The 24,887-nt window shown below is 40.3% G+C and overlaps 1 protein-coding gene across 3 annotated transcripts in view; it reads right to left on the bottom strand.

The window, feature by feature from the left end:
* chd7 (chromodomain helicase DNA binding protein 7) overlaps positions 1-24,887 on the bottom strand; it is a 297,949-nt gene that overhangs the window by 53,384 nt on the left and 219,678 nt on the right. For all 3 annotated transcript variants that reach the window (XR_010961454.1, XM_067980156.1, XM_067980157.1), the window contains 10 exons: positions 18,316-18,492; positions 17,972-18,115; positions 17,115-17,370; positions 12,580-12,790; positions 8,923-9,118; positions 8,641-8,808; positions 8,339-8,518; positions 8,063-8,173; positions 7,781-7,983; positions 2,829-3,028 (listed from right to left, as the gene is read on the bottom strand). Coding sequence is in view for 2 of the 3 variants with exons in the window: in XM_067980156.1 (XP_067836257.1) it covers positions 2,829-3,028; positions 7,781-7,983; positions 8,063-8,173; positions 8,339-8,518; positions 8,641-8,808; positions 8,923-9,118; positions 12,580-12,790; positions 17,115-17,370; positions 17,972-18,115; positions 18,316-18,492 (1,846 nt within the window). In the remaining variant the exon portion in view is untranslated. The remainder of the gene's footprint in view (positions 1-2,828; positions 3,029-7,780; positions 7,984-8,062; positions 8,174-8,338; positions 8,519-8,640; positions 8,809-8,922; positions 9,119-12,579; positions 12,791-17,114; positions 17,371-17,971; positions 18,116-18,315; positions 18,493-24,887) is intronic.

The raw sequence follows: 24,887 nt of genomic DNA, 5'->3' as shown, positions 1-24,887 counted from the left end.
CTTTTTCTCACCTGTTCTGTCTCCCTTTCCAACGATTTCTGTCCATTCTGGTGTGCATCTTATACTCATCCCTTGCTCTCTTATTTTCCACTGATATTTATCTCTCTGCCTTGATGTCCCTCTCACCGACCTCAATCTTTTCCCAACATCTGTCTGTATTTATATTAATTTCCCTCTCTCTGTCCCCTGCTCTCCCATTGTTCTACCCCACTCCTCCAATATGTCTCCAGCTGAAGACAAAAGGCACCAGAAACTTGCTGGGAAGGATGCGATGGCCCAAGAAAACATAACAATTTAATTGACAGCCAACAACAGAGACAGTTTTGCAGTGGGAGGGGCCAGGAAGGGCAGCAGCAGAGGAGACAGTCTCATGTCACAGTGAAAAGCAGCCAACAAACTGGGGGAGGAGGGAGGCCTACGCTGGGAAGCTCAGGGGGTTGGGGTGGGGTGGGGTGGGGTGAGGGGGGAGTGGAGCAGTCCTGCACCAGCGACCGGGCCTCTGGTGGGAAGGAATTGATAGAGGGGCTCAGCAGAGTTGGGGGAGCAGGCCTCAAGAGAAATAAACCTGGGGAAACAAATTTTTAATGAAAACACATTTTAAGTTAAATTGAAACAGGGTTTGGATTGAAGAATGGAACTAGAAGAAAAAATTTCCAAAAACAGCACCACCTAGGATAGAAGGACTGAAAGGGTATAACTGTCAGTATGTAATAAGTAGGAGCTACTGCATTACCCGCTAAAAGTAATACAAGCATGATTTCAGGTGTTACAAAGTATCAAATTGTGCGATTTTGGTGACAAAAGCATATCATATTTACTTCCTGTTGTACAATTAAAAATTTTAATATATTGTAGATAGATGGTTGGTGTACAATTAGGCCTGTACACCAGCATTTCACTAACATATGATTACAATAAAAGTAGTCAATTAAGCCAAAAGGGTATTGTGTTATTGTTAAACCATGCCTAATTTTTACTGTTAAATAAAAACAGACTTTTCCCAAGACCTCTATGATTCCCTCTATTTTTCATTGGAGGTGAGGAGGCCGAATGGGCCAGCTCTTAACCTCTTCCACTCAGTTTCCCAGGCTGCTCAAATTTTAGATAATCTCAACATTTCAACAATTTACAATATAACTGTGCTTATAGAGGTGGCTTTTGGTGATTGCAGTTCAAACAAAGAGAAATGGTCAGCAGCCCACTGATTTGATTAGGGAAAACCCCGCTGCAGTGATTAATTTTACCACATTTGGATCACAATAGTTTCAGGTTTTTTAAAAAAAAAAGTCAGCTGCTCTAAAATTTGACTTTGAAGTTAATAATCTAAATTTCTCTAGTATTAAGACTTTTGTGAAAATACTCCTGTCAGTGAACTATGGCAGAAACAGGCCATTCATCCCAACTGGTTTATACTCCACATGAGCCTCCTCCCACCCTACATCATCTAACCTTATAAGCATGCCCTTCTATTGCTTTCTCCTTCATGTACTTATCCAGCTTCCCCTTAAATGCATCAATGCTATTTGCCTCAACTACTCCTTGTGGTAGCAAGTTCCAAATTCTAATGACTGAGTAAAGAAGTTTCACCTGAATTCCTTATTGGATTTATTGACTATCTTATATTTATGACCCGTAGTTTTGGACTCCTACATCTTCTCCACATCGACCCTATCGAACCCCTTCATAATTTTAACGACCTCCATTAGGTCACCCCTCAGCCTTCTCTTTTCTAGAGAAAAGAGACACACAGCCTTCAGTCGTTTAGTTTAACCTCTCAGTTCTGGTATCATCTTTGTCAATCTTTTTTGCACCTTCTCCAGTGTCTCGATATCCTTTTTGCAATGTGAGGTCATCCACTTTGGATCAGAGAAAGACAAATTGGAATATTTTCTTAATGGTGAGAGACTAGTAGCTGTGGAGGAGCAAAGGAATTTGAGTGTCCATGTGCATAAATCACTAAAAGTTGGTGCACAGATACAAAAAAAATCAAATAGCCTAAAGGAATGTTGGCCTTTATCTCAAGAGGGTTGGAATTAAAAACTGAGGAAGTGATGATTCAGGTGAATAAAGCCTTGATCAGACCCCATCTGGAGTACTGCGTTCAGTTTTGGTCACTGAACCTCAGAAAATACATATTGGCCTTGGAGGGGTGTACAGCACGGATTCACCAGAATGACGCTACGGCTTAAAGAGTAAAATTATGAGGACAGGGTGCAAAACTTGGTTTCTATTCTCTTGAGTTTAGAAGGTTGAGGGGTGATATAATCAAGGTGTTTAAAATGATAAAGGGGTTTGATAGGGTAGATGCAGAGAAACTATTTTCTCTGGTGGGGGAATCCAGAACAAGAGAGCAGCATCTTAAAGTTAGAGCCAGGCCATTTAGGAGTGAAATCAGGAAGCACTTTTTCAAACAAAGAGTAGTGGAAATCTGGAAATTCACCCCCCTAAAAGACTGTGGTTGCTGGGTTAATTGAAATTTTCAAGACTGAGATCGATAGCTTTTTGTTAGGTAAGGGTATCAATGGATATGAATCAAAGGCGGGTAAATGGAGTTGAGGTATAGATCAGCCATGATCTAATTGAAAGGTAGAATAGGCTCAAGGGGCTAAATGGTCTACTCCTGTTCCTATGTATTTGTATTGCCCGTAACTCAAATTTACAAAATGATTCCTTGTTTGATTCTTACCCACTCTGTACTTAAAGCTTACAATTATTTTTACTCATCAGTATGTTGTTTTCAGTGTTCCAGGACACCTATGAAAATTGCACTTCATTTTTCCTTTGCACATCAATAAGATAGTGTTATAGTAAAGTGAATTTAGAAATACCTGAGTGGTTTTGCAGAGCTCGCGTTTGTCCATCCTCAGTAGGAGTAATCAGATCCCATATAAATCCTTTGATCTTTTCATCTCCTCTGTAATGGTTCAAGCAGTACACAAGGATAGTGCGGCAGATGGTCTCCACGTCATGTTCTGTCAACTGTCGTTTAAAACGCCCATGTGATAGTATATCACTCCATCGACCCCAACTGAGGGAGAAAAATATAGTGGTAGTAGGATTTAGTCAAGTAAATCTTTGCAAAATCTTTGAAATTCATTTAGTGTGTAGCTTATACAAATCTGGTCCCATTTTGCTGATCAAACGAGAGGGGGGGGGGCAGAGAGGAGTGGGGGGGGCGGAGAGAGAGGGGGTGAGGGAGAGAGGAAGGAAGGAAAGCAAGCAAGCAAGCAAGATGGGGTGGGGCGGGGAGGGAGGGGTCTGGGGGGGGAGGGTCCGAGGAGGGGGGTGGGGGGAGGTTTTAAAACATTTTTCCATTAGTGTCACAGTGACACTGAAGCACTCTTTTCTCCCATCCCCCAGTTCATAGAGATACTTTACTCTATCTCTTGTTCTCCCTATTCACACAGGCACTCTGCTTCCTCTCCTCTTCCTGCCCTGCCCATTCAAGCAAGCACCCTGCTCCAATGCATTCCTTTCATATTTGTATAATCATATACTACTAGATCTGGCGTTTAGTAGGACGCCTAACTTGGCATCAGACCTCCATGTGGGAAATCACCTGGGAAACTGACCATAATATTATAAGGTTTCAATTGGCTAATTGAACCAAAGGTAATGAGAATTGACAGTTAATTCCAGATTTTAATAGGGCTAACTTTAATAAAATGGCAGAGGATTTGGAACAGAATAATTGGTCAACCCTACTGGGTGGGGACACAACTGATGCTGAATATAAATGTGATGTTTTTAAAGAGCAAATTAAAATACAAAGAAGCCATGTACATACATCCCTAAAGTCAAAAGAAGGGAGTGTGGCAAGAATAAGCCAAGGTGGCTAACTGGTCAGGTACAAGGACAAGATGTAAACTAAAATGTTTCTATAGATTAAAAGTAGATAATGCCAAGGAAAACAAAGACAAGTAGCATGAACAGTTGAAGAAATCTAAGGCTATTAGCTAAAAGGAAAAGAGGATAGTGGGCAACTGTGGTAGTACATAAGAACATAAGAAATAGGAGCAGGAGTAGGCCAATCAGCCCCTCGAGCCTGCTCCGCCATTCAATAAGATCATGGCTGATCTGGTCCTAACCTCAAATCTAAAATCATGTCCAATTTCCTGCCCGCTCCCCGTAACCCCTAATTCCCTTTACTTCTAGGAAACTGTCTGTGGTGGTAATGGGAAAAGCTTTTTCAGCAATGTTAACAGTCAGGACCATCATAGACAGCATTGTGCCATTGAAAGATGCTCAAGGACATATTAGAAAGGACACTCAGAGTATAGTAGGGATACTAAACGAGCACTTTGCATCTTTACTCTTGAAGATGATGCTCGATTAACAGCATTAAGTGGTGCTGTAGAGTAAACCAGTAAAATTAGTAATATTTAAATAGATGAAGATATCATCTTAGATGGAATAAGTTAACTTAAAATAGATCGGGCAGACATACCATATATTACCACTTAGATAGTGAAGGTGTTATCAGGGGCACCCAACACTGCTTCCGAAAAAGGTCATAGAATGAATCATAGAATCTACAACACAGAAATTTGACTGATTTTTTTTTTGAAGAAGTCACCAAGTTAGTGGATGATGGTAATCTGCAAGATACAAACTTGTGGCATTAATAATAATGTGCTGCAATGGATTGAGAATTGTTTGACTGCCCGTAGACTGTTGTCAATGGATTTGGAATTGTTTAGTGACCGGTCACCAGTGGTATCCTGCAGGGATCGGTGTTGGGACCATTGCTCTTTACTATCTTCATTAAGTTGTTGTTGGGGGAATGATCCACAAGTTTGCAGACAGTACCAAGCGATCTGCGAATGTTAGGACTGTAGAGGATGTTCAACTATTGCAAACAGATTTCATTGTGTTGGGGGAATGGATAGATCTAATACTAAATGCACATCCACTCCAGGGAACAGAATTAAAGCCAGTGGTGAAAGAAAAAGATCTGGGTGTTGTGGTACATTACCCTCTAGAGGTTCAGGACCAATGCAGTGAAGCTATAGCTAAAGCAAACAGGATTCCAGGTTGTATTCACTGGACAATTCACTACAAAACAAAACTTAGCACTTGGTCTTTGTACTAGTTAGGCCTCAGTTAGAATACTGCATCTACTTTTGGTCCGTTCACATGGTGGGGGATATTGAGGCTTTGGAAAGGGTGCAGAGGAAGGCCACAAGATTGATTTCCAGTTTAAAATACTGCAGCTACCTAAACAGGCTTAAAGAGCTAAGTCTGTATACTTTAGGGAAGCCTAGACTCGGGGGCGATTTGATCGAGGTTTATAAAATAATGAAGGGTCCAGATTGTGTTTACATGGACCAATTATTTCAACTGGAGCTCCAGGAGTCATGCTTACAAGTTATGTAAGGGCAGAATTAGGTTGGATGTTAGGCGGTTCTTCTTTTCTTGGAGAATAGTGGACCTGTGGTACAGGTGGCAGGCTCATGCGGTGAACGTTGATTTGCTGTATATTTTCAAGAGGGAATTGGACCTGTTTCTGGCTGAGGCAGGGAGCACGATGTACAAGAGGTCAATGTGGTCACCTGTACTAGTTTCAATCGCCTAAAGGGGTTAGAGAGAGGAATTTTCCAGATTTTGTTCCTACAATTGACCTGGGTTTTTAAAATCTGTTTTTTCTCCTCTTCTGGGAGATTACACGGCTCTGGGTAGCGAGGGAGCATCTGTATTGTGATGTATAAGGTATCACAACCATATGGGACAGGCTAGATAAACCATTTGGTCTTTTCCTGTCGTCACTTTCGTATGTTTGTACGAGAGAGTGAGACAGAGGGTAAGTGGGGAACAGAGAAGGCAGAGGGAGAGGTGGGAGGCAGAGGTGGGGAACAAAGGGAGAGAGTAAGGTACAGATACTTTTGGATACAAAATTGGATTGACGACAGAAGACAGAGGGTGGTTGTAGAGGGTTGTTTTTCAAACTGGAGGCCTGTGACCAGCGGTGTGCCTCACGGATCGGTGCTGTCCGCTGTTATTTGTTATTTATATTAATGATTTGGATGAGAATTTAGGAGGCATGGTTAGTAAGTTTGCAGATGACACCAAGATTGGTGGCATTGTGGACAGTGAAGAAGGTTATCTAGGATTGCAACGGGATCTTGATAAATTGGGCCAGTGGGCCGATGAATGGCAGATGGAGTTTAATTTAGATAAATGTGAGGTGATGCATTTTGGTAGATCAAATCGGGCCAGGACCTACTTCGTTAATGGTAGGGAGTTGGGGAGAGTTATAGAACAAAGAGATCTAGGAGTACAGGTTCATAGCTCCTTGAAAGTGGAGTCACAGGTGGATAGCGTGGTGAAGAAGGCATTCAGCATGCTTGGTTTCATTGGTCAGAACATTGAATACAGGAGTTGGGATGTCTTGTTGAAGTTGTATAAGACATTAGTAAGGCCACACTTGGAATACTGTGTACAGTTCTGCTCACCCTATTATAGAAAGGATATTATTAAACTAGAAAGAGTGCAGAAAAGATTTACTAGGATGCTACTGGGACTTGATGGTTTGACTTATAGGGAGAGGTTGGATAGACTGAGACTTTTTTCCCTGGAGAGTAGGAGGTTTAGGGGTGATCTTATAGAAGTCTATAAAATAATGAGGGGCATAGATAAGGTAGATAGTCAAAATCTTTTCCCAAAGGTAGGAGTCTATAATGAGGGGGCATAGATTTAAGGTGAGAGGGGAGAGATACAAAAGGGTCCAGAGGGGCAATTTTTTCACTCAAAGGGTGGTGAGTGTCTGGAACGAGCTGCCAGAGGCAGTAGCAGAGGCGGGTACAATTTTGTCTTTTAAAAAGCATTTGGACAGTTACATGGGTAAGATGGGTATGGAGGGATATGGGCCAAGTGCAGGCAATTGGGACTAGCTTAGTGGTATAAACTGGGCGACATGGACATGTTAGGCCGAAGGGCCTGTTTCCATGTTGTAAACTTCTATGATTCTACACTAAATTTGAAGCTCTGCAGTACAAATGTAATGTTGACATTAGGAGCACAGGTCTATCTAGTGCTGCCATGCATGTATAGATCACTGTACTCTGCAGTACTTTTGGATGACCGTGGGTAACGGAATTGAACCCCGTACTAATTTTTGTCAGTATGTATGGGCGGCTGCTGAAATGTAATCAACCTCCTTATTCAGGTCAGTATTAAATGCACCAAGAGTACATGAAGCTGTCAAATTGTGGAAGCAAACATGTGGAGCTTTGCTGCTCCCCACCATTAGTACCATGATGGTGCATGACTGCACTGTCTCACCACTTTCCCAATGCTATCATACTCCACTACACACCACACATAAACCGAGCAGAGTGGCAGTAGTCCTACAAGTGTATAAGGCTTACCTGCTTAATCCGTTGTAAGAGAATGCATATAGAGAACAATTTAATATGAGGAACTTTAAAAATATCTATGGTTTTAGAGAGGGATACAAGATGACATTTTTCTAGCATAGAAAAACTTTAATGAAAATGAACTGGAGCAACATGTTACAGAATGACGGGGTCAAATTCACATATAATTTACAATTTCAACTGGGCCTTCAGAGAAAACACTTCCTTAGAGGAAGAGAAAGTAAAAATTGAGAGAATCAGTTTGTTGAACTCCTAGTTATCTTGTTTTAAGAGAGGTACCAACAAAGTCTTTGAAGCAGGTTGTGTGCATCCTTTTCAATAAGGAAATGATTCGTGGGCTGCAAATAATGTACAAAATGGGGATATCTCAAACTTCACACAAATGTATTCTGCAACTTACTCACCCATATACCAACAGGTTCTTCTCCACTCTAAAACACTCAGTCCTTGGATAACCGTGGGACCTGTCTTGTGGTCTACGGGGCTTTCCAGTCTTTTCTTCAGACTCGCTTTCCAAATCTGAAAATTCCATTAGTTCATCTTCCTTGATAGCATTGTAGTGTCTTGTCTGCTTTCTTACTCTTGGTGTATCAATCACCAAATTGTTCTACAACAGAGGTAGTTCACATGAGCAAAAATGTATTTAGCTGCTTTTAACATAATACACATGACAACATATTGCTTACCCTTCCATTTATTGCATCAAGATCCAATTCAGCTTTCTTTGCCCACTTTTGCCAAAAGTTGGGATCATCGAGGGAAATATCTGTTCTATTCCCAGAAGCTACAAAGCTGGCCTGAAGAGATGTGTACAAAAAAAAATTCATTGGCTAGTAGAATTTTGTATAATTTACTTCATATCAACGTTACTGGATATCTCCATGCTTAGTACTGGCACATTACATTGATGTACATACGACACAAAAAAACTTACATGCTTGTACTTGGTTAAATATATTCACCTTTGCAAAAGTAGAGCCTTTTCCTTCCGACTCTATAGTAATTGTGTGAGTACGTCTCAAGAGAATCTGGTCAATATCTTCCTCACAGAATTTTGATCCTTCATCCTCTTCATCCATCAGTGCACCATATGCTCCTTTCCTAAGAAGATCCTCAATCTCCTTTTTAGACAGCTGCTGAACCTGAATATTTTGCACAATTTAAAATATTGATCCTAATATTAAGTATATATTGTATATAAACTAAATAGCCAGAGAAATTTGCTTAATTTAAGTTGACTACAGTATGGTACAAATATACATACCCCATTGGCACTATTTTCTCTTCCACTCATGGACTGGAGAACAGCTTTGTCCAATCCAAGCTTCAGACTTGCCTTATCAAACATTTCTCTTTCATAAGAGTTCCTGGTTATTAATCTATACACCTTCACTGCTTTACTTTGCCCAATTCTGTGACATCGAGCCTGAGCCTGTTGGGGTAGAACACGCTTAAATAGGCAGCATTATCTTGTGTCAGATCACTGTACCATGCATAAATATAATTGAAAACAAAGTCAAAATAGAAAATGACAGACAATTCTCACCTGGAGGTCATTTTGTGGGTTCCAATCAGAATCGAAGATGATGCAGGTGTCTGCAGCAGTGAGGTTAATCCCCAAACCGCCAGCACGAGTGCACAGCAGGAAAACAAAACGATCTGAGTCAGGTTTAGAGAAACGATCTATTGCTGCCTGGCGAAGATTTCCCCTCACACGGCCATCAATACGCTCATACAGATGTCTGGAAAACAATTTTTGGAATTAAAAAACAAAGCATATCCCTGTTATTTTTAGCCAGTAAATGTCAAAATTCAAAAGATGACTCCACTTGCCAGATTTTGTAAATATTGACCACAATCAGAAAACTCCAGCTCCTTCATTAGTACATAACATTTATCTCATGATTGGATCACCAAATAAATTAGGATGAGAAAGGTGTTTTGGCACATCCAATCTAATCCACCCAGAAATACTTCATAGTCTCCTGACTACAGCATTCAATTGTTTCTTAAAAGATTCCATCTCCACCATTCCACCTGCAAGTTCATTCCAAGTGTTGATTTCTCTGTATGAAGAATTTGATTGCCATCCTAAATTTGCCTTTTACTAGTTTGAAACGGTGTTCCTTTGTCCTACATTCATGGCATGGTTTGAAGTAAATTTCCGAATCTGACCTTTTCCACACTGTTTACTAAGGTCATCTCTGTTTTGAGGCTGAAAATCCCAAGTTTCTTTTCAATCTTTCCTCATACCTCAGCGCTTTGATAGTAGGGAGCCGCCTTGTGGCTCTGTGCTCCCTCCTCCAAGGCTTGAAAAGTCTCCCTTGTGACCAAAACTGGATTTCACACTCAATGTGTGCCTGAGCAGTACTTTGTTTGAACACGATGACTTCCTGACTTGGACTCTATTAATTTGGCTATAGTTAAGCATTCTATTTGCTTTGTTGATTGTGCGCCAGTGGTTGGACATGCTAAGCATCAAGTCTACTACCACCCAAAGATCTTTTTCAACTTCATTAGGTATTTTGACACCCATTCAAGGAGTACTTATGCAGCCCATTTTCTTCCTCTACGTGCAATACTTTACACTCACCCATTATTACATTTTTTGTGCCATTGTTAAATATTTCATTCAACTCATTTTGTACTGTCCAAGAATCCTCCTCAGAATCAACTGGTATCTTCAAATTTGATCAATTTGCATTGAGCTTCCGAATTCAAGTTGACACACGGAGGAGGAATACAAGATTGATTTCCAGTTTAAACCACTTTAGCTACACAAGTAGGCTTAAAAGAGCTGGATCTGTATACTTTAGACTCGGCTGATTTGATTGAGGTTTATAAAATAACGAAGAGTCTAAATTGTGTTAATGTGGACAACTTATTTCAACTGGATAGGTTAGGGAGGACCAGGGGTCACGCTTACAAGTTATGCAAGAGCAGAATTAGGTTGGATGTTAGGCGGTTCTTCTTTTCCAAGAGAATAGGGGACCTGTGGAACAAGTTGCCAGCTCGCGAACACTAATTCATTGTATATCTTCAAGAGTGGGACCTGTTTCTGACTGGGGCAGAGATCATGTCGTACAATAGGTGCCCTATAATATACATCAGGGTTAATGTAGTCACCTGGATTAGTTTCGATCGCATAAAGGGGTCGGAGAAGAATTGTCCAGATATCCCCCCTGGTCTGGGCGTTTAACCTGGTTTTTCACCTCTACCAGGAGATTACATTTCTCCGGGTGCGTAGGGAGTGTCTGTAGCATGATGCATGAGGTATCACAACTGTATAGGACAGGCTAGATGGATCATCTATATTCTCCTGTCCAACATTTTATGTTTGTATGGCGTGCAGAGATTTTCTAATATTACTGCCATAATTTTACACAATCTTTGGAAACCCATCACATCTCAATTTAAGACCAAAAGGCAAGTACAGTATTATCTTGTATTCTTCAAGAAAATACCTCTCCATCTTGTGCAATTCTACAATAGCACACCCCATTCTTAATAGTAACTTACATAAACCTGAACCGGAATATATTTGCTGGTTAGGTATTGGATAGATGTTGTCTTTTTTGGAGGGACAAATATACATCTAAAACCTAATCAGGAGCTATTGCCTTCACCACAACTTTACACCTCATTTTGCAATCAATCACCATTCCCCAGACAAAACAACGGGAAGGCAACCAGCTCCCAGTTCTCTGTCAGCGTTATCTGAACCAGCTGCTGGTATATCCATGAGCAGCCAGGGAGCAGACCCTTCCACAATACACCACCTCAGTGCAGCACTCCCTCGTGGCAAAGCCAAAATTGGGAAATTACAGAGGGGCATCACGGGTGCAATCATGTACTGTACAAACGTTTGTCAAAATATTAGTTTCAGAGTATTTATTTGTTTGATTTGTAGGAGGGTAAATTATTTTGCATATATTGTGGATGATGAAATTGAAGGTCCCAGAGCAATGCCAACACATTGTGCCACCCAATCCCTCAGATGGAGACAGTGTGGAGGATAGAATAGCTGATTGGTTATGTCACTGGACTAGCAACCCAGGGGTCATGAGTTCAAATCCCACCATGACAAGTTGTGAAACTGAATGCAATAAATTTGTGGGCTAGCCACTGAAAATGACATGAAAGCTGTCAGATTGTCATTAAAAACCGAACAGGGTCACTAATGTCCTTCAGGGAAGGGAACCTGTCACCGCAACTTTATATTGCCTACACATGACTCCAGTCCCACATTGTGGTTTACTCTTAAATCTCCTCATTCCAAAAATTTTTTTTAAAAAGATAGTGGTACAGTAGGCTAGAATGTTATTCTTTATCTCTGGAGTCCTGTCCATTTTGATAAAAAAAATCTTTTTCTCAAACTGATTTTAAGAGGTCAAAATGAAATGAGTTTGGATAATCTTAACTCAGTTTGTTGTAGCCAGAATTGCACAGCAAAAATTATCCACAATCCTGTACTAAATTAGCACTTACTCAGAGACCACAAAAATCACTTGCTGGACCAGGGTTGGTTGGAAGAAACATTAGCCCATGGAAAATTGTTTCCTGTTGATAGAGGTATAAAAAAAGTGGTACTGGGCTATGTTTCAAGCAACCACCAGAGTCAATTTAATATCTTTGTTAGTGGTTTCCTGTTATGCCATCTAATAGGAAAAAAATTGGTTTGTCTGCGGTATCAAAAAGTGATATTAAAAGGTATTGAGGTGGCAGGGTTAGGACATATTTTTGGAGCAAAGTAGAAAGTTTTTTGTGTCTCACTAATACTATGCCGGACCTGGGGATGTACATGTAGGTAATGGATATCAAAAGTCGAAAAGGCTCTGTTCCCCATAAGTGACATCACTCACCCCTTGAAAAACATCAAAAATTCGAGCTCTTCATCCCTGATGCCTGGTTTTCTCAGATACAAGATTGACTAAATTATGTGAAGGTGCCTGATATCCTTAACTTATAGAATTGGCAGTGTCAAAAGGAGCCGTGTCTATAGTACATTATTTATTTTGATTTACCCTGACCTCCCTTGGTACCTCAATGGCACAGCTGAGATCTGGTACTCTTAGTTCCTCCACACAGAATATAAACCCACACCATGCTGCTCCAAATCCCAGCTCATCGGAACATTAGTGTACTGTGCCACCCTGCAGGCATCAATTAATAATTTTCATTGAGAGAGTATTGCTGGCCTCACCTTCGCTGAATGAGGTAGTCCTCAAGAATATCCAAACAGCGCACCATCTGGGAAAATATAAGCACCTTGTGGCCACCAGCCTTCAGTTTTGGCAGCAACTTGTCAATCAGTACTAGCTTGCCAGCACCTTGGATCATAGCCTGAAGCTGAAAATCTGGTGTATCAGGATTATTTGTTTCTTTAAACTCTTCCAAAATCTTCTCTTCAGCACCTACATATACCAAAAATGAACAACCAGACCATCACAAAACAGTCTGAATCATACCTGGTCTATCATTTTTTAAGCTATCAAAAAAGCAAAAACAAGACCAATTACTAAAGTACCGTAGCTCACAGTCAGTACTAATAAGTTTGCTCCCATTTTGCCCCCTCTTCTATTCGAATTAAGTGATAAAAGTTCCAAATAGTTTAAGCAAATGGAGGTTTCACAGCTAGAGAAAAATTGATGGATGTTAGTGTTATGTCAATGGACCCACGAGAGATATTCAAGCAAAACATCCAATCTCCCAAAGATCCTTACAACAACCCCCTTTTGATCGCAACTAACTTGTTTAACTCAAGTACTCAGTACCTTTGCAGCAAAATAGCCTAAGATGTTCAAGTAGTTACAGTCTACTCCTCTTAACCCCTTAATTTAAATTATCTGACCATTTGATTTTTTTAGCACTAAATTTCTACTTTGTTGTGTTACAATTAGATCAAATTTTTAAGCACAAAAATGACTCAGTAACAGACTATTTCACAGTTTAAGAAAATTAAGTCAAGATGGCAAATTAAATGAAGACAGCAGTTATTCACTTAAAATCACCACTAAGTTAACAAGAAGTTATAGGATCAAAATACTGTGAAATTGATTTTTGTACAAAACCTAATAAGACCTTTATATGTATTATGGATAAACTACAATCCATTTTGAAAATTTCTGGAACATTTAACTGAGCTAATATACTTATACCACAGCCTTTTCCCTGAAGAAACTAAATCTAAAATTTCATGCTGCTTATGTCAATTTTTCTGGTGGTTTATATGATTCCAGTGTCAATTTTACACCACATAAATCAATGCTGATAATAAAAGACATTACAGAATTTCAAAAGTTAAATTCTTGTCCTTGACGCTTTCAACAACAACTTGCATTTATTTGGTGCCTTGATTAACGTAGAAAAACATCTCAAGGTGGTTCACAGAGCAAGAGGGGTACAGATAGAGCCCTATGGGGGAATTAGAAACGGTGGCTGAAAGCTTTGTTGAAGAAATGAGTTTTGAGAAGGCTTTTAAGGGTGGAGAGAGTGGTAGAGAACAGGAGAGGTTTAGGCAGGGGGTTCTAGAGAGTATGCCAAGGCAGCTGAAGGCTCTGACAATAGTGGAGCAGTACTGAGGTGTAGGGTAGTACAGAAGGTCAGCCAGATGACAAGGCATGAGAACATTGCAAAGGCAGAGTAAGGCAAGGCCAGGGAGGGATCTGTAGATGAGGATGAAGATTTTGCATCTCATGCATTGGGAACAGTGAACCAGTGCAACTCCACAAAAGTGAGGACGTGATGGCTGAGAAGTACTTGTGCAGAATATGATAAAGGCTGGAGAGTTCTGGACAACTTAGAGTTTGTAAAGGGCAGAGATCAGGAGCTTGGCGAGTAGGGTGCTGGAAAGTAAATCAAATCTAGAAGTTACAAAAACAGGGATAAGGGTTCCAGTGACACTGGGGATGAGGCAAGGGCAAAAGTGGGCAATGTTGCGTAAGTGGAAATATTTTTGTGATTGAAAGGATGCAAGGTTTGAAATTCAGATCTGGGTTGAAAAGGATACTGAGGTTTTGTACACCTTGCTTCAGTCTTTCAGCTCAATTAACTGAAATAAAATAGTTTGAGAATGTTGCTTCTTAGCTCAGTTTGCATAACTGAATAAGAAATGATGTTTCTAATTTCTCAAAAATTCTTAAATTTAGGTTTGCAACCTAATCAGATAATGGGATACTCAAAGGACATTTTGTTTTGCTTTGCTTTGTGTTGCAGTGTTACCACTTAAGCTGGTGGGGGGGGGGGGTGGAGTAATTGCAACATGACAAGTTTACTTAGGCAGTTTCCAACATAAATGTGGACGTCGGAATTTATAATGGAAAATGTTGATAGGAAGCATGCGCAGATATAGGATTTTTAGTATATTATACAGGAAGATAGGTAAGTCAATACTATACTTTAATTTCAAAAGACCTTTTACAAAATGTAATATTTTGTGAAAATTAACATTTTATTTAACCTGCAGACAGCACAGGTAGCAGCAAAGGTTGTTACCAAGGGGCCTGCAAAATAATATGCAATACTTCTACCACTGACCTTTCCTACTCTGAAGCTTTTGCAAATCCAACGTGCCTCTACCCAGTAGCATAGATCTCACTGATAACGTTCGAGACACAAGATACTGATATGAGCATGTCAGAGATCTTTCAATGCTCAGTTAACAAGTTGACCTAATTTCTCTAAGCCATGGTTGGTGCAACTTCTGATATTAACACAATACGAGAAGTCAGCCTTCAGAATGAAACATCTAGTTACCCCTGCTGTCCTGGATTTCAATTTCCTCAGAGCAACACAGAAGATGCATTGTTGTATCACTGCAAGGAGCCAACTAAATTAAAAGGGGTTGAAGCCCTTAAAATCACTCACAATAAACATCCAGAACACCTGAAACATTTTCTTAATTTTAGTATACAACACAGCACAATATGTATGTGGCTGTCGAAGTGTTGGGTGAGATGAGCATGCACGTGGCGCAAGGGATTATGAGGAGGATGTTCTTTGAGTTCCTGCCTGAAAACATGCAGCCTTGGGTTGGAAAATCAATGAAAATGGATTGGGAGGCCTTCTACCAAAAACCTACCTCTAAAATTGGCCAGATATTTTCCTCCGCCCCACTGGTTCCAATGACAACCAGCCGCCCCTCTACATGTAAGTGGTGATAAGAGGGCACAGCTTAGGACTCTGGCCAATTTCCTTCCATTCACACCTCTACACCACCAATAGAGAAGAAAGTTAGAAGGAAAGAGGCAGTAGAGGGACCATGGCGGCAAGAAACAGAAGTAATGTTTTTCAGGACTCACAGGCGATCTTAAGCACCTCTCAGCTCATCCTACTGCAGTTTTTCCCAGGTTGGGCTGATTCAGAGCCAATTTAAAATTTCAACCGGAATATTTAAGGGGCTTTTGACACCGTTAAAATTTGCCCTGCTCATTTCAGTGAGTGACATTTTCCTCCCTTGCAGTAGTGGACTCCCAGAGAAAAGAGAGGCTTTTCTGGGAGTCAACCATACATACTTAATTGACCTGCACCCAGTAAAATGGGATAGGGTTATGTTGGACCAATGGTCAAAGTCCTGTCGCGACCCACTACCAGCAGCAATCCCACCTTTAAAGAAAATTTGAATGTTTCCCCAACTCCCGTGCGTGCAAATTAACCAATCACTCTACCAAGAGAAATACATTAAAAGTCGCAGTTGCTTGACTTCCCTCATGGACATGTTTAACTGCAGATCAAGCAAGTATAGAGATTGAAGGCCAGAAGTATAAAAATATAGAACTGGCATAATATTAATTTGTCTTATTTATGTTGTGGAATTTCACACCATGAATTTACGCCATTAGCCTGGGTCATCAGTAGCACTCGAGTCAGAAGGTTGTGGGTTCAAGCCCCACTCTAGGCTCAAACTTCAGTGCAGTACTCTGGGAATGCTGCATTGTTGGAGGAGCAAACATTGTTGGGCGAGACATTATACCAAGGCCCCATCTACCTGTTCAGTTGGATATAAAACATCTCTCGGCACTTTTTCTGAAGAGCAGGGAATTCTCTAGTGTCTTGACAAACATTCATCGCTGCATCAACAGATTACCTGGTTATTCATCTCTGCTGTGTGCAAACTGGCTGCCCCATCTGCCTCCATTACAATGGGTATACTTCAAAATGAATACATTGGTTGTGAAGCGCTTGGAATATCCTGAGGACATGAAAGGTGCTATATAAATGCACGTCTCTTCCTATTTATATTCAAAGCACCAGTGGCAACTGTACGTGTACAAGACTGCGCATGCAATGTTTCTGAAAACCTTTCTAGCTATAGTATCTTGTCAATGGACGGTCTACACAGACCATCAATGCAAAAATCCATTAATCCAAAATCCTGTGAATGCAAGCTTAGAGTTTAGTCCACCTGGAAGTGGAATATATGTTTGCTGCTGTTGCTTTGCTCCCAAAAGGGAAAGAAGAAACCACTTCTTGAATTGGCTCTTGATTTTATTGGATGCACTACTGTATTTATATTATGGCAATTTTTGTAACATAAATGCAAGCTGCTACTCATTCAACAATTACCCTCAAAACAAAACCAGTTTGGCTTCAAATCTGACCATTGCTACTGTGCCTCAGAGGTCATGAATTTTAGAGGGTTCGGCATACAACAAATACCTGAACAATTATGAAATTTAACCATTTGCTGTACTAGAGAACCAAAGCTGTCCAAAGAATGGTCAGTAAAAATGTGCTTACCATTAATTAGGTACGGATGATTACAGCACTTTCTCAGTTCCATCATAGTGTTCAGAAGATTGGGCACATTGGTTTGACCAGCTCCCTTCGAGAGGAAGGCAAAGTTTCTCTCCAAGATAGCCCGGTAATATTTCTTTTGAATGTTGGTCAGTTCTACTTCAATGATGGTTTCTTCTTTTGGAGCCAGATTTTTCTCTACATCTTCCTTCAAGCGCCTTAACATCATTGGTTTCAGAATAGCCTGAAGTTTTAGTACCTGTAATAAGTTATTCCAATCTTTGAGTGTGCCGAATACTACACAACCGCCTCTGAAAACACATCCTGGAAGAAATACTTTTGAAGGTTGTAATTTGAGTTCAATGCCATAATATCAAAAGCAAACTCTGAGAATTTGAAGAGGCCACGAGGACTAAGATTAGATTGCATTCTTCAATTTACTCAGATCTATTTTCTAAAATTCTATGCACCGTATATATAATAAATTAATTATATTTCTAGAAGCTCCAAGAATGCACTGTCAAGTACTGTGCTGTTTTCAGAAGTATACTCCATTGGTGCAGGCTTAACAATAATTTGCTGAAGGTTACGGATAAATTCTATACACAATATATTACCAACATTTAGTATTGTTCACATGGAATTAAAACTCAAAACTTTTTCCATACATCGTCAGATTTAAGACTATAATTTGTTTCATAAGACAGACAAATGGTACGATCAAATGTTCATCAGTTGCCCCTTTTTAATCCCAGTAAAAGGAAATATAGCCCTTTGCAATACAGTGTATATATTGTAAATAATCTCGCCAAAGATCAGAGGTGGAGGGCTCATTCAATAGCTCTGCAAAAATCATATACCTGTTCCTCAGTTTTTAGATCACCAAACTCTTGCAGAAAGTTGGTCTCTGAGGGGAATCGAGAGGGTTCCAGGAAATTTAGCAAACTGAAAAGCTCTTCTACAGTGTTCTGTAATGGTGTTCCAGTCAGCAGCACCTTGTGTTCCTACAGTGACAAAGGAAACCCATTAGAGGCAAATCTCTCATCTGTTAAATATATGGGAGTCTAAATCATAATGTGGTGTTATATATTGTGCATATCTAACAAATGTCAGTGGGTACACAACTCATTTTTGCAGATGCTAAATAAATTTACTCACCAACAATGCACAACATTTCATTCAGTATTACAGAAAATATACTGACCAGATCCATTAGCTTTAATCCTTCCAAAAGTTTGCAGTTTCTGTTCTTCAGTCTGTGGGCTTCATCAATTATCACACAACGCCATGCAATATTGCGCAGTTCTGGGCAATCAGTTAAAATCATTTCAAAAGTAGTGATGATGGCATGGAACTTGTATGCTCCCTGAATTGTATGACCCTTAAAATAGGACAAAAGTTAGATTAATTTCCTTTCCTAGTTGAAAACTTAAGCCAAAAATATTTGTTTTAATACATTTATAAAATCAAGGTTATTAATTTATTACATATTTAAGTGAATGGATTACCCTATCGGTCCATCATTTATGAATTATTCATTACAGCCATTTTAAAAGAAAAAAGTACATTTCTGTAGTGTATTAAAAAAATTCTTAAACATACCAAATTGCTGCACATACAATGAATTACTGTAAAGTGCAACGACCATTATAGAGGCAATTACGGCTGCCAATTTGACACAGCAAGATCCCATAAAGAGGAATGAGATGAACAATCAGTTAACTTGTTTTTTGGTGGTGCTTGTGGAAGGAGGAATTGTGGCCTGGACACCAGAAATCTCTACTTCTCTTGAAATGTTTACTCTCACACACATGCGCATATAAAAAATATTAAAAACCGTATATCTGCACTCACTTCCTGTCAATTGCCAATTTTACTAAGCTGAGTAGTGATTTAGCAAAAATGGACTGGAAACAGCTACTTGAAGGTAAATCAATGTCAGAGCAGTGGGAGGCATTCAAGGGGGAGATTCAAGGGGTTCATGGTAACATGTTCCCACAAAGAAAAAGGGTGGGACTGCCAATTCTAGAGCCCCCTGGATATTAAGGAGCATACAGGGTAAGATAAGGCAGAAAAGGAAAGCTTATGTCAGACACTGAGAACTCAATATTAATGGTAGGGCGTTGGAGAGTTATAGAACAAAGAGATCTGGGAGTACAGGTTCATAGCTCCTTGAAAGTGGAGTCACAGGTGGATAGCGTGGTGAAGAAGGCATTCAGCATGCTTGGTTTCATTGGTCAGATCACTGAATACAGGAGTTGGGATGTCTTGTTGAAGTTGTACAAGACATTAGTAAGGCCACACTTGGAATACTGTGTACAGTTCTGCTCACCCTATTATAGAAAGGATATTATTAAACTAGAAAGAGTGCAGAAAAGATTTACTAGGATGCTACCGTGACTTGATGGTTTGACTTATAGGGAGAGGTTGGATAGACTGAGACTTTTTTCCCTGGAGAGTAGGAGGTTAAGGGGTGATCTTATAGAAGTCTATAAAATAATGAGGGGCATAGATAAGGTAGATAGTCAAAATCTTTTCCCAAAGGTAGGGGAGTCTATAACGAGGGGGCATAGATTTAAGGTGAGAGTGGAGAGATACAAAAGGGTCCAGAGGGGCAATTTTTTCACTCAAAGGGTGGTGAGTGTCTGGAACGAGCTGCCAGAGGCAGTAGTAGAGGCGGGTACAATTTTGTCTTTTAAAAAGCATTTGGACAGTTACATGGGTAAGATGGGTATAGAGGGATATGGGCCAAGTGCAGGCAATTGGGACTAGCTTAGTGGTATAAACTGGGCGACATGGACATGTTGGGCCGAAGGGCCTGTTTCCATGTTGTAAACTTCTATAAATTCCTATGTCCAGCATCACTACTGGTAGAAGGGTGTAATTACAGTGTGACCAGTTTACAAGGCAGTTTCCATTATAAATCTGGACATAGGAATTTATAATGGCAATATAAAAATAAGCAGAGTGTACGACTAGAAAATGGGGATGGAATTGCATCTGTACACCGATCTCCAATTATTCCCTCTAACTCCACTTCACTTGAAGACTATAATTGGTTGTCACTCCCCATATGTAATCTACAGGAAATTGACTAGCGATATATTAAAAATCATACATCTACACACATTTCCTGTCAACTCTTACCATTCTAAATTCCTGTATCAACATTAATAATGGAAAACTGCCTATGTAAATTGGTCGTGCTACAATTACACTCCCTACCAGAGGTGGTGCTATAGCACCTCAGCTTTGCACCTCCCAGCTCCTCAGCCTGCATTGCAGGGAAATTCCTATGCTCCAACCAACCTTACTTCACAAATTGCCAGATGTCTTGCTATTTAAATATAAAATCAAAATATTAAATATAAAACATAGACATAATGTACGAGTTTAAAATGGGGGCTGTATTATATCTGCATACCCTGTTCCAATTATCTCCTGCCCTCTAACATATGAGCATTAGGAACAGGAATAGGCCATTCAGCCTCCCAAATCCACGACCTCTACCACCCAGAAGGACAAGGGCAGCAGGCACATGGGAACAACACCACCTGCACGTTCCCCTCCAAGTCACACACCATCCTGACTTGGAAATATATCACCGTTCCTTCATTGTCGCTGGGTCAAAATCCTGGAACTCCCTTCCTAACAGCACTGTGGGAGAACCTTCACCACACGGACTGCAGCGGTTCAAGAAGGCAGCTCATCACCACCTTCTCAAGGGCAATTAGGGATGGGCAATAATTGCTGGCCTTGCCAGCGACGCCCACATCCCATGAACGAATGTTAAAAAAATCCCTTGCCTAACAAAAATCTATCGCTCTCTGTCTTGACAGCTCCAACTGTTCTAGCAGCCAGTGTTTTGCTGGGGGGGGGGGGGGGGGGAAAGAGAGGGGTGGTGGTGGTGGAAGAGAATTCCAGATTTCTACTAACCTTTATGTGAAAAAGTGCTTTCTGATTTCACTCCCGAATTGTCTAGTTCTAATTTTATTATGTTCCTTCATTCTCGATTCTCCCAAGAGAGGAAATTGTTTCTCTGTATCTATCCTATTGAATCCTTTTAACAATTAAACACCTTGATCCCCTCAATCTTCTACACGCAAGGAATACAAGTCAAGTTTATGCAACCTATCCTCATAATTTAACCCACTAAGTCCCAGTATCATTCTGGTGAATCTGCACTGCACCCCCTCCAAGGCCATATATTCTTTGAGATGTGGTGCCCAGAGCTGAATATAGTACTCCAGATGGGGTCTGAGCACAGCGCTATGCAACTGCAGCAAAACATCCTCCCCTTTGTGTTCCATTTGACCTGAAGACCACAGTTGATCTTGACTCATTGCAATGCCCTGGAAGATCCACTCCTTAAAAGGTGGTAGATACCTGAAAGAACTTAAAGGGTTCTTACCTCATCATCAGGAAATCAAATGTTAAAAATATAGATTTTACTAAATTTGTGTAGTCACATTTACAGTTTTTGTTTCCATAAAAAGAAATGTGGATTATATGCACTGGTGTTGCACAGTTAAAAAGTATATTTTGGTGGGAGAAAGTTAGGTGGTGCTGTGAATTCAACAATAGCCTTTCATCTCTGGGTTCAAATCCACTAGTTCAAGGACTGGGATGAAAATCTCATTATTAAAAGGCTCCCATGTGAAGAGAATCTGGACAGTCTCAATCCAGCTTCTAGTAGCCACAAACCCACAGCACAAACTGTCACTAAACTGCCGACTGCAATCAAGTGGCTATAAGCTACAAACGTAGGAAATAAAGTGCAAAATTAGTGCAATACATTTTGAGGTCTAACTGCGCTAACCCTGACCTGGGAGCACTTAATAGGCACTGGGATCCTAAAACAGCACCAACATCCCTCACATTGATAAATACAAAAAGCTCTACTGCACATATGGGACGCTCATTATAAAATGATACATGTACTAACTAACTTCATTGCTCAAACCACACTCATATGGAATCAACTGTGCAAAATGATTTCTTGTGAAAGACAAAAGAACATAATCCAATATTTTGCAATCCATCTATTAGATAGAAAGATGTTTATAATTTTAAAACTAGAAACCCAATGCATGCACAAATCCACCTGCAAAAAACATGGAAGGTTCTGGGAATCAATTACAATGTAGTCAATGCGAAAAAAAGACAAATGCATTCTGAACTTGAGGATCTGCAAGATTACAGCAGAACTTGCTTTTTCTTTTTGGAAATTCCCGCTTTTGATGTTTCAAAAAAAAATCCATCTTACGAAAAAAAAGTACTGTATCAATAGTGAAAGTGAAAAACAGGATAGAACAAATAAGTTTTGGACAAACTTATGACTTTCGGTTTAAACGCACCGAAATTACTCTTCTGGAAAATTTCTTTTGAATCATGAACAGAGCAATGTTGAGAGCAAAATGCAAGAAAAATGGTAAAACAGTAGGTGAAGGTACTTTTTTTTCTCCAAGTGGTTGCAAACCAACATTGGAAGTTTCAGGCCTACAATAGCGTATGCATACATATTACCTAGGATAATAGAAGCCCAGCAGTGAGATAGGAGGGAATGAGTGAAATCAAAAGGTTGTGCCATTTTCAACTCCCTGACAGAAGCTTGAACAAGAAATAGGAGGAGTAGGCCAATCGGCCCTTCGAGCCTGCTGCGCCATTTAGTAAGATCATGGCTGATCTGATCCTAACCTCAAATCTAAATTCATGTCCAATTTCTTGCCCGCTCCCCGTAACCCCTAATTCCCTTTACTTCGAGGAAACTGTCTATTTCTGTTTTAAATTTATTCAATGATGTATCTTCCACAGCTTCCTGGGGCAGCAAATTCCACAGACCTACCACCCTCTGAGTGAAGAAGTTTCCCCTCATCTCAGTTTTGAAGGAGCAGCCCCTTATTCTAAGATTATGCCCCCGAGTTCTAGTTTCACCCATCCTTGGGAACATCCTCACCGCATCCACCCGGTCAAGCCCCTTCACAATCTTATATGTTTCAATAAGATCGCCTCTCGTTCTTCTGAACTCCAATGAGTAGAGTCCCAATCTACTCAACCTCTCCTCATATGTCCGCCCCCTCATCCCCGGGATTAACCGAGTGAACCTTCTTTGTACTGCCTCGAGAGCAAGTATGTCTTTTCTTAAGTATGGACACCAAAACTGTATGCAGTATTCCAGGTGCGGTCTCACCAATACCTCATAACTGCAGCAATATCTCCCTGTTTTTATATTCTATCCCCCGAGCAATAAACGCCAACATTCCGTTGGCCTTCTTGATCACCTGCTGCACCTGCATACTAACTTTTTGATCTTCTTGCACTAGGACCCCCAGATCCCTTTGTACTGCAGTACTTTCCAGTCTCTTGCCATCAAGATAATAACTTGCTCTCTGATTTTTCCTGCCAAAGTGCATAACCTCACATTTTCCAATATTGTATTGCATCTGCCAAATCTCCGCCCACTCACCCAGCCTGTCTATATCCCCCTGCAGGTTTTTTATGTCCTCCTCACTCTCTACTTTCCCTCCCATCTTTGTATCATCTGCAAACTTTGATATATTACACTCGGTCCCCTCCTCCAAATCGTTAATATAGATTGTAAAGAGTTGAGGACCTAGCACCGACCCCTGCAGAACACCACTGGCTACTGGTTGCCAGTCCGAGAATGAACCATTTATCCCAACTCTCTGCTTCCTGTTAGATAACCAATCCTCCACCCATGCCAGAATATTACCCCCAATCCAGTGATTCTTTATCTTGAGCAATAATCTTTTATGTGGCACCTTGTCGAATGCCTTCTGGAAGTCTAAATACACTACGTCCACTGGTTCCCCTTTATCCACCCTGTACGTTATGTCCTCAAAGAACTCAAGCAAATTTGTCAGACATGACTTCCCCTTCGTAAAGCCATGCTGACTTTGTCCTATTAAATTATGTTTATCCAAATGTTCTGCTACTGTCTCCTTAATAATAGACTCCAAAATTTTACCCACCACAGATGTTAGGCTAACTGGTCTATAATTTCCAGCCTTCTGTCTACTACCCTTTTTAAATAAGGGTGTTACATTAGCAGTTTTCCAATCTGCCGGGACCTTTGCCGAGTCCAGAGAATTTTGGAAAATTATTACCAAAGCATCCACAATCCCCACTGCCACTTCCCTCAAGACCCTAGGATGTAATCCATCAGTCCAGGGGATTTATCCGCCTTGAGTCCCATTAATTTACGAAGTACCAATTCCTTAGTGATTTTAATCGTATTTAGCTCCTCCCCCCCCAGAGCCCCCTGTTTGTCCAGTGTTGGGATATTCTTAGTATCCTCTACCGTAAAGACTAAAACAAAATATTTGTTCAGCATTTTTGCCATCTCCATGTTTCCCACCATTAATTTCCCGGTCTCATCCTCTAAGGGACCTACGTTTGCCTTAGCCACCCTTTTTCTTTTTATATAACTATAGAATCTCTTGCTATCTGTTTTTATATTTTTTGCTAATTTATTTTCATAATCTATCTTCCCTTTCTTAATCAATCCTTTAGTTACTTTTTGCTGTCTTTTGAAGACTTCCCAATCTTCTATCCTCCCACTAAGTTTGGCTACCATATATGTCCTTGTTTTTAGTCGGATTATAACAAAATTTAAAGATTCAATTTCTCCCTTCCATGTACCAGTTTTCCCTTTTAGAAATCATATTTAGTATTTCTAGGCATGATTTGAGTTTACTTTAGCATAAATAGTGTTAAAGGACATCACTGAACAGGTGCAGAACATTTTTGGGAGGG

Source organism: Heptranchias perlo, chromosome 3 (genome assembly GCF_035084215.1).
Source record: "Heptranchias perlo isolate sHepPer1 chromosome 3, sHepPer1.hap1, whole genome shotgun sequence".
NCBI lineage: Eukaryota > Metazoa > Chordata > Chondrichthyes > Hexanchiformes > Hexanchidae > Heptranchias > Heptranchias perlo.
This window is presented reverse-complemented; position numbering and strand designations above follow the sequence as displayed.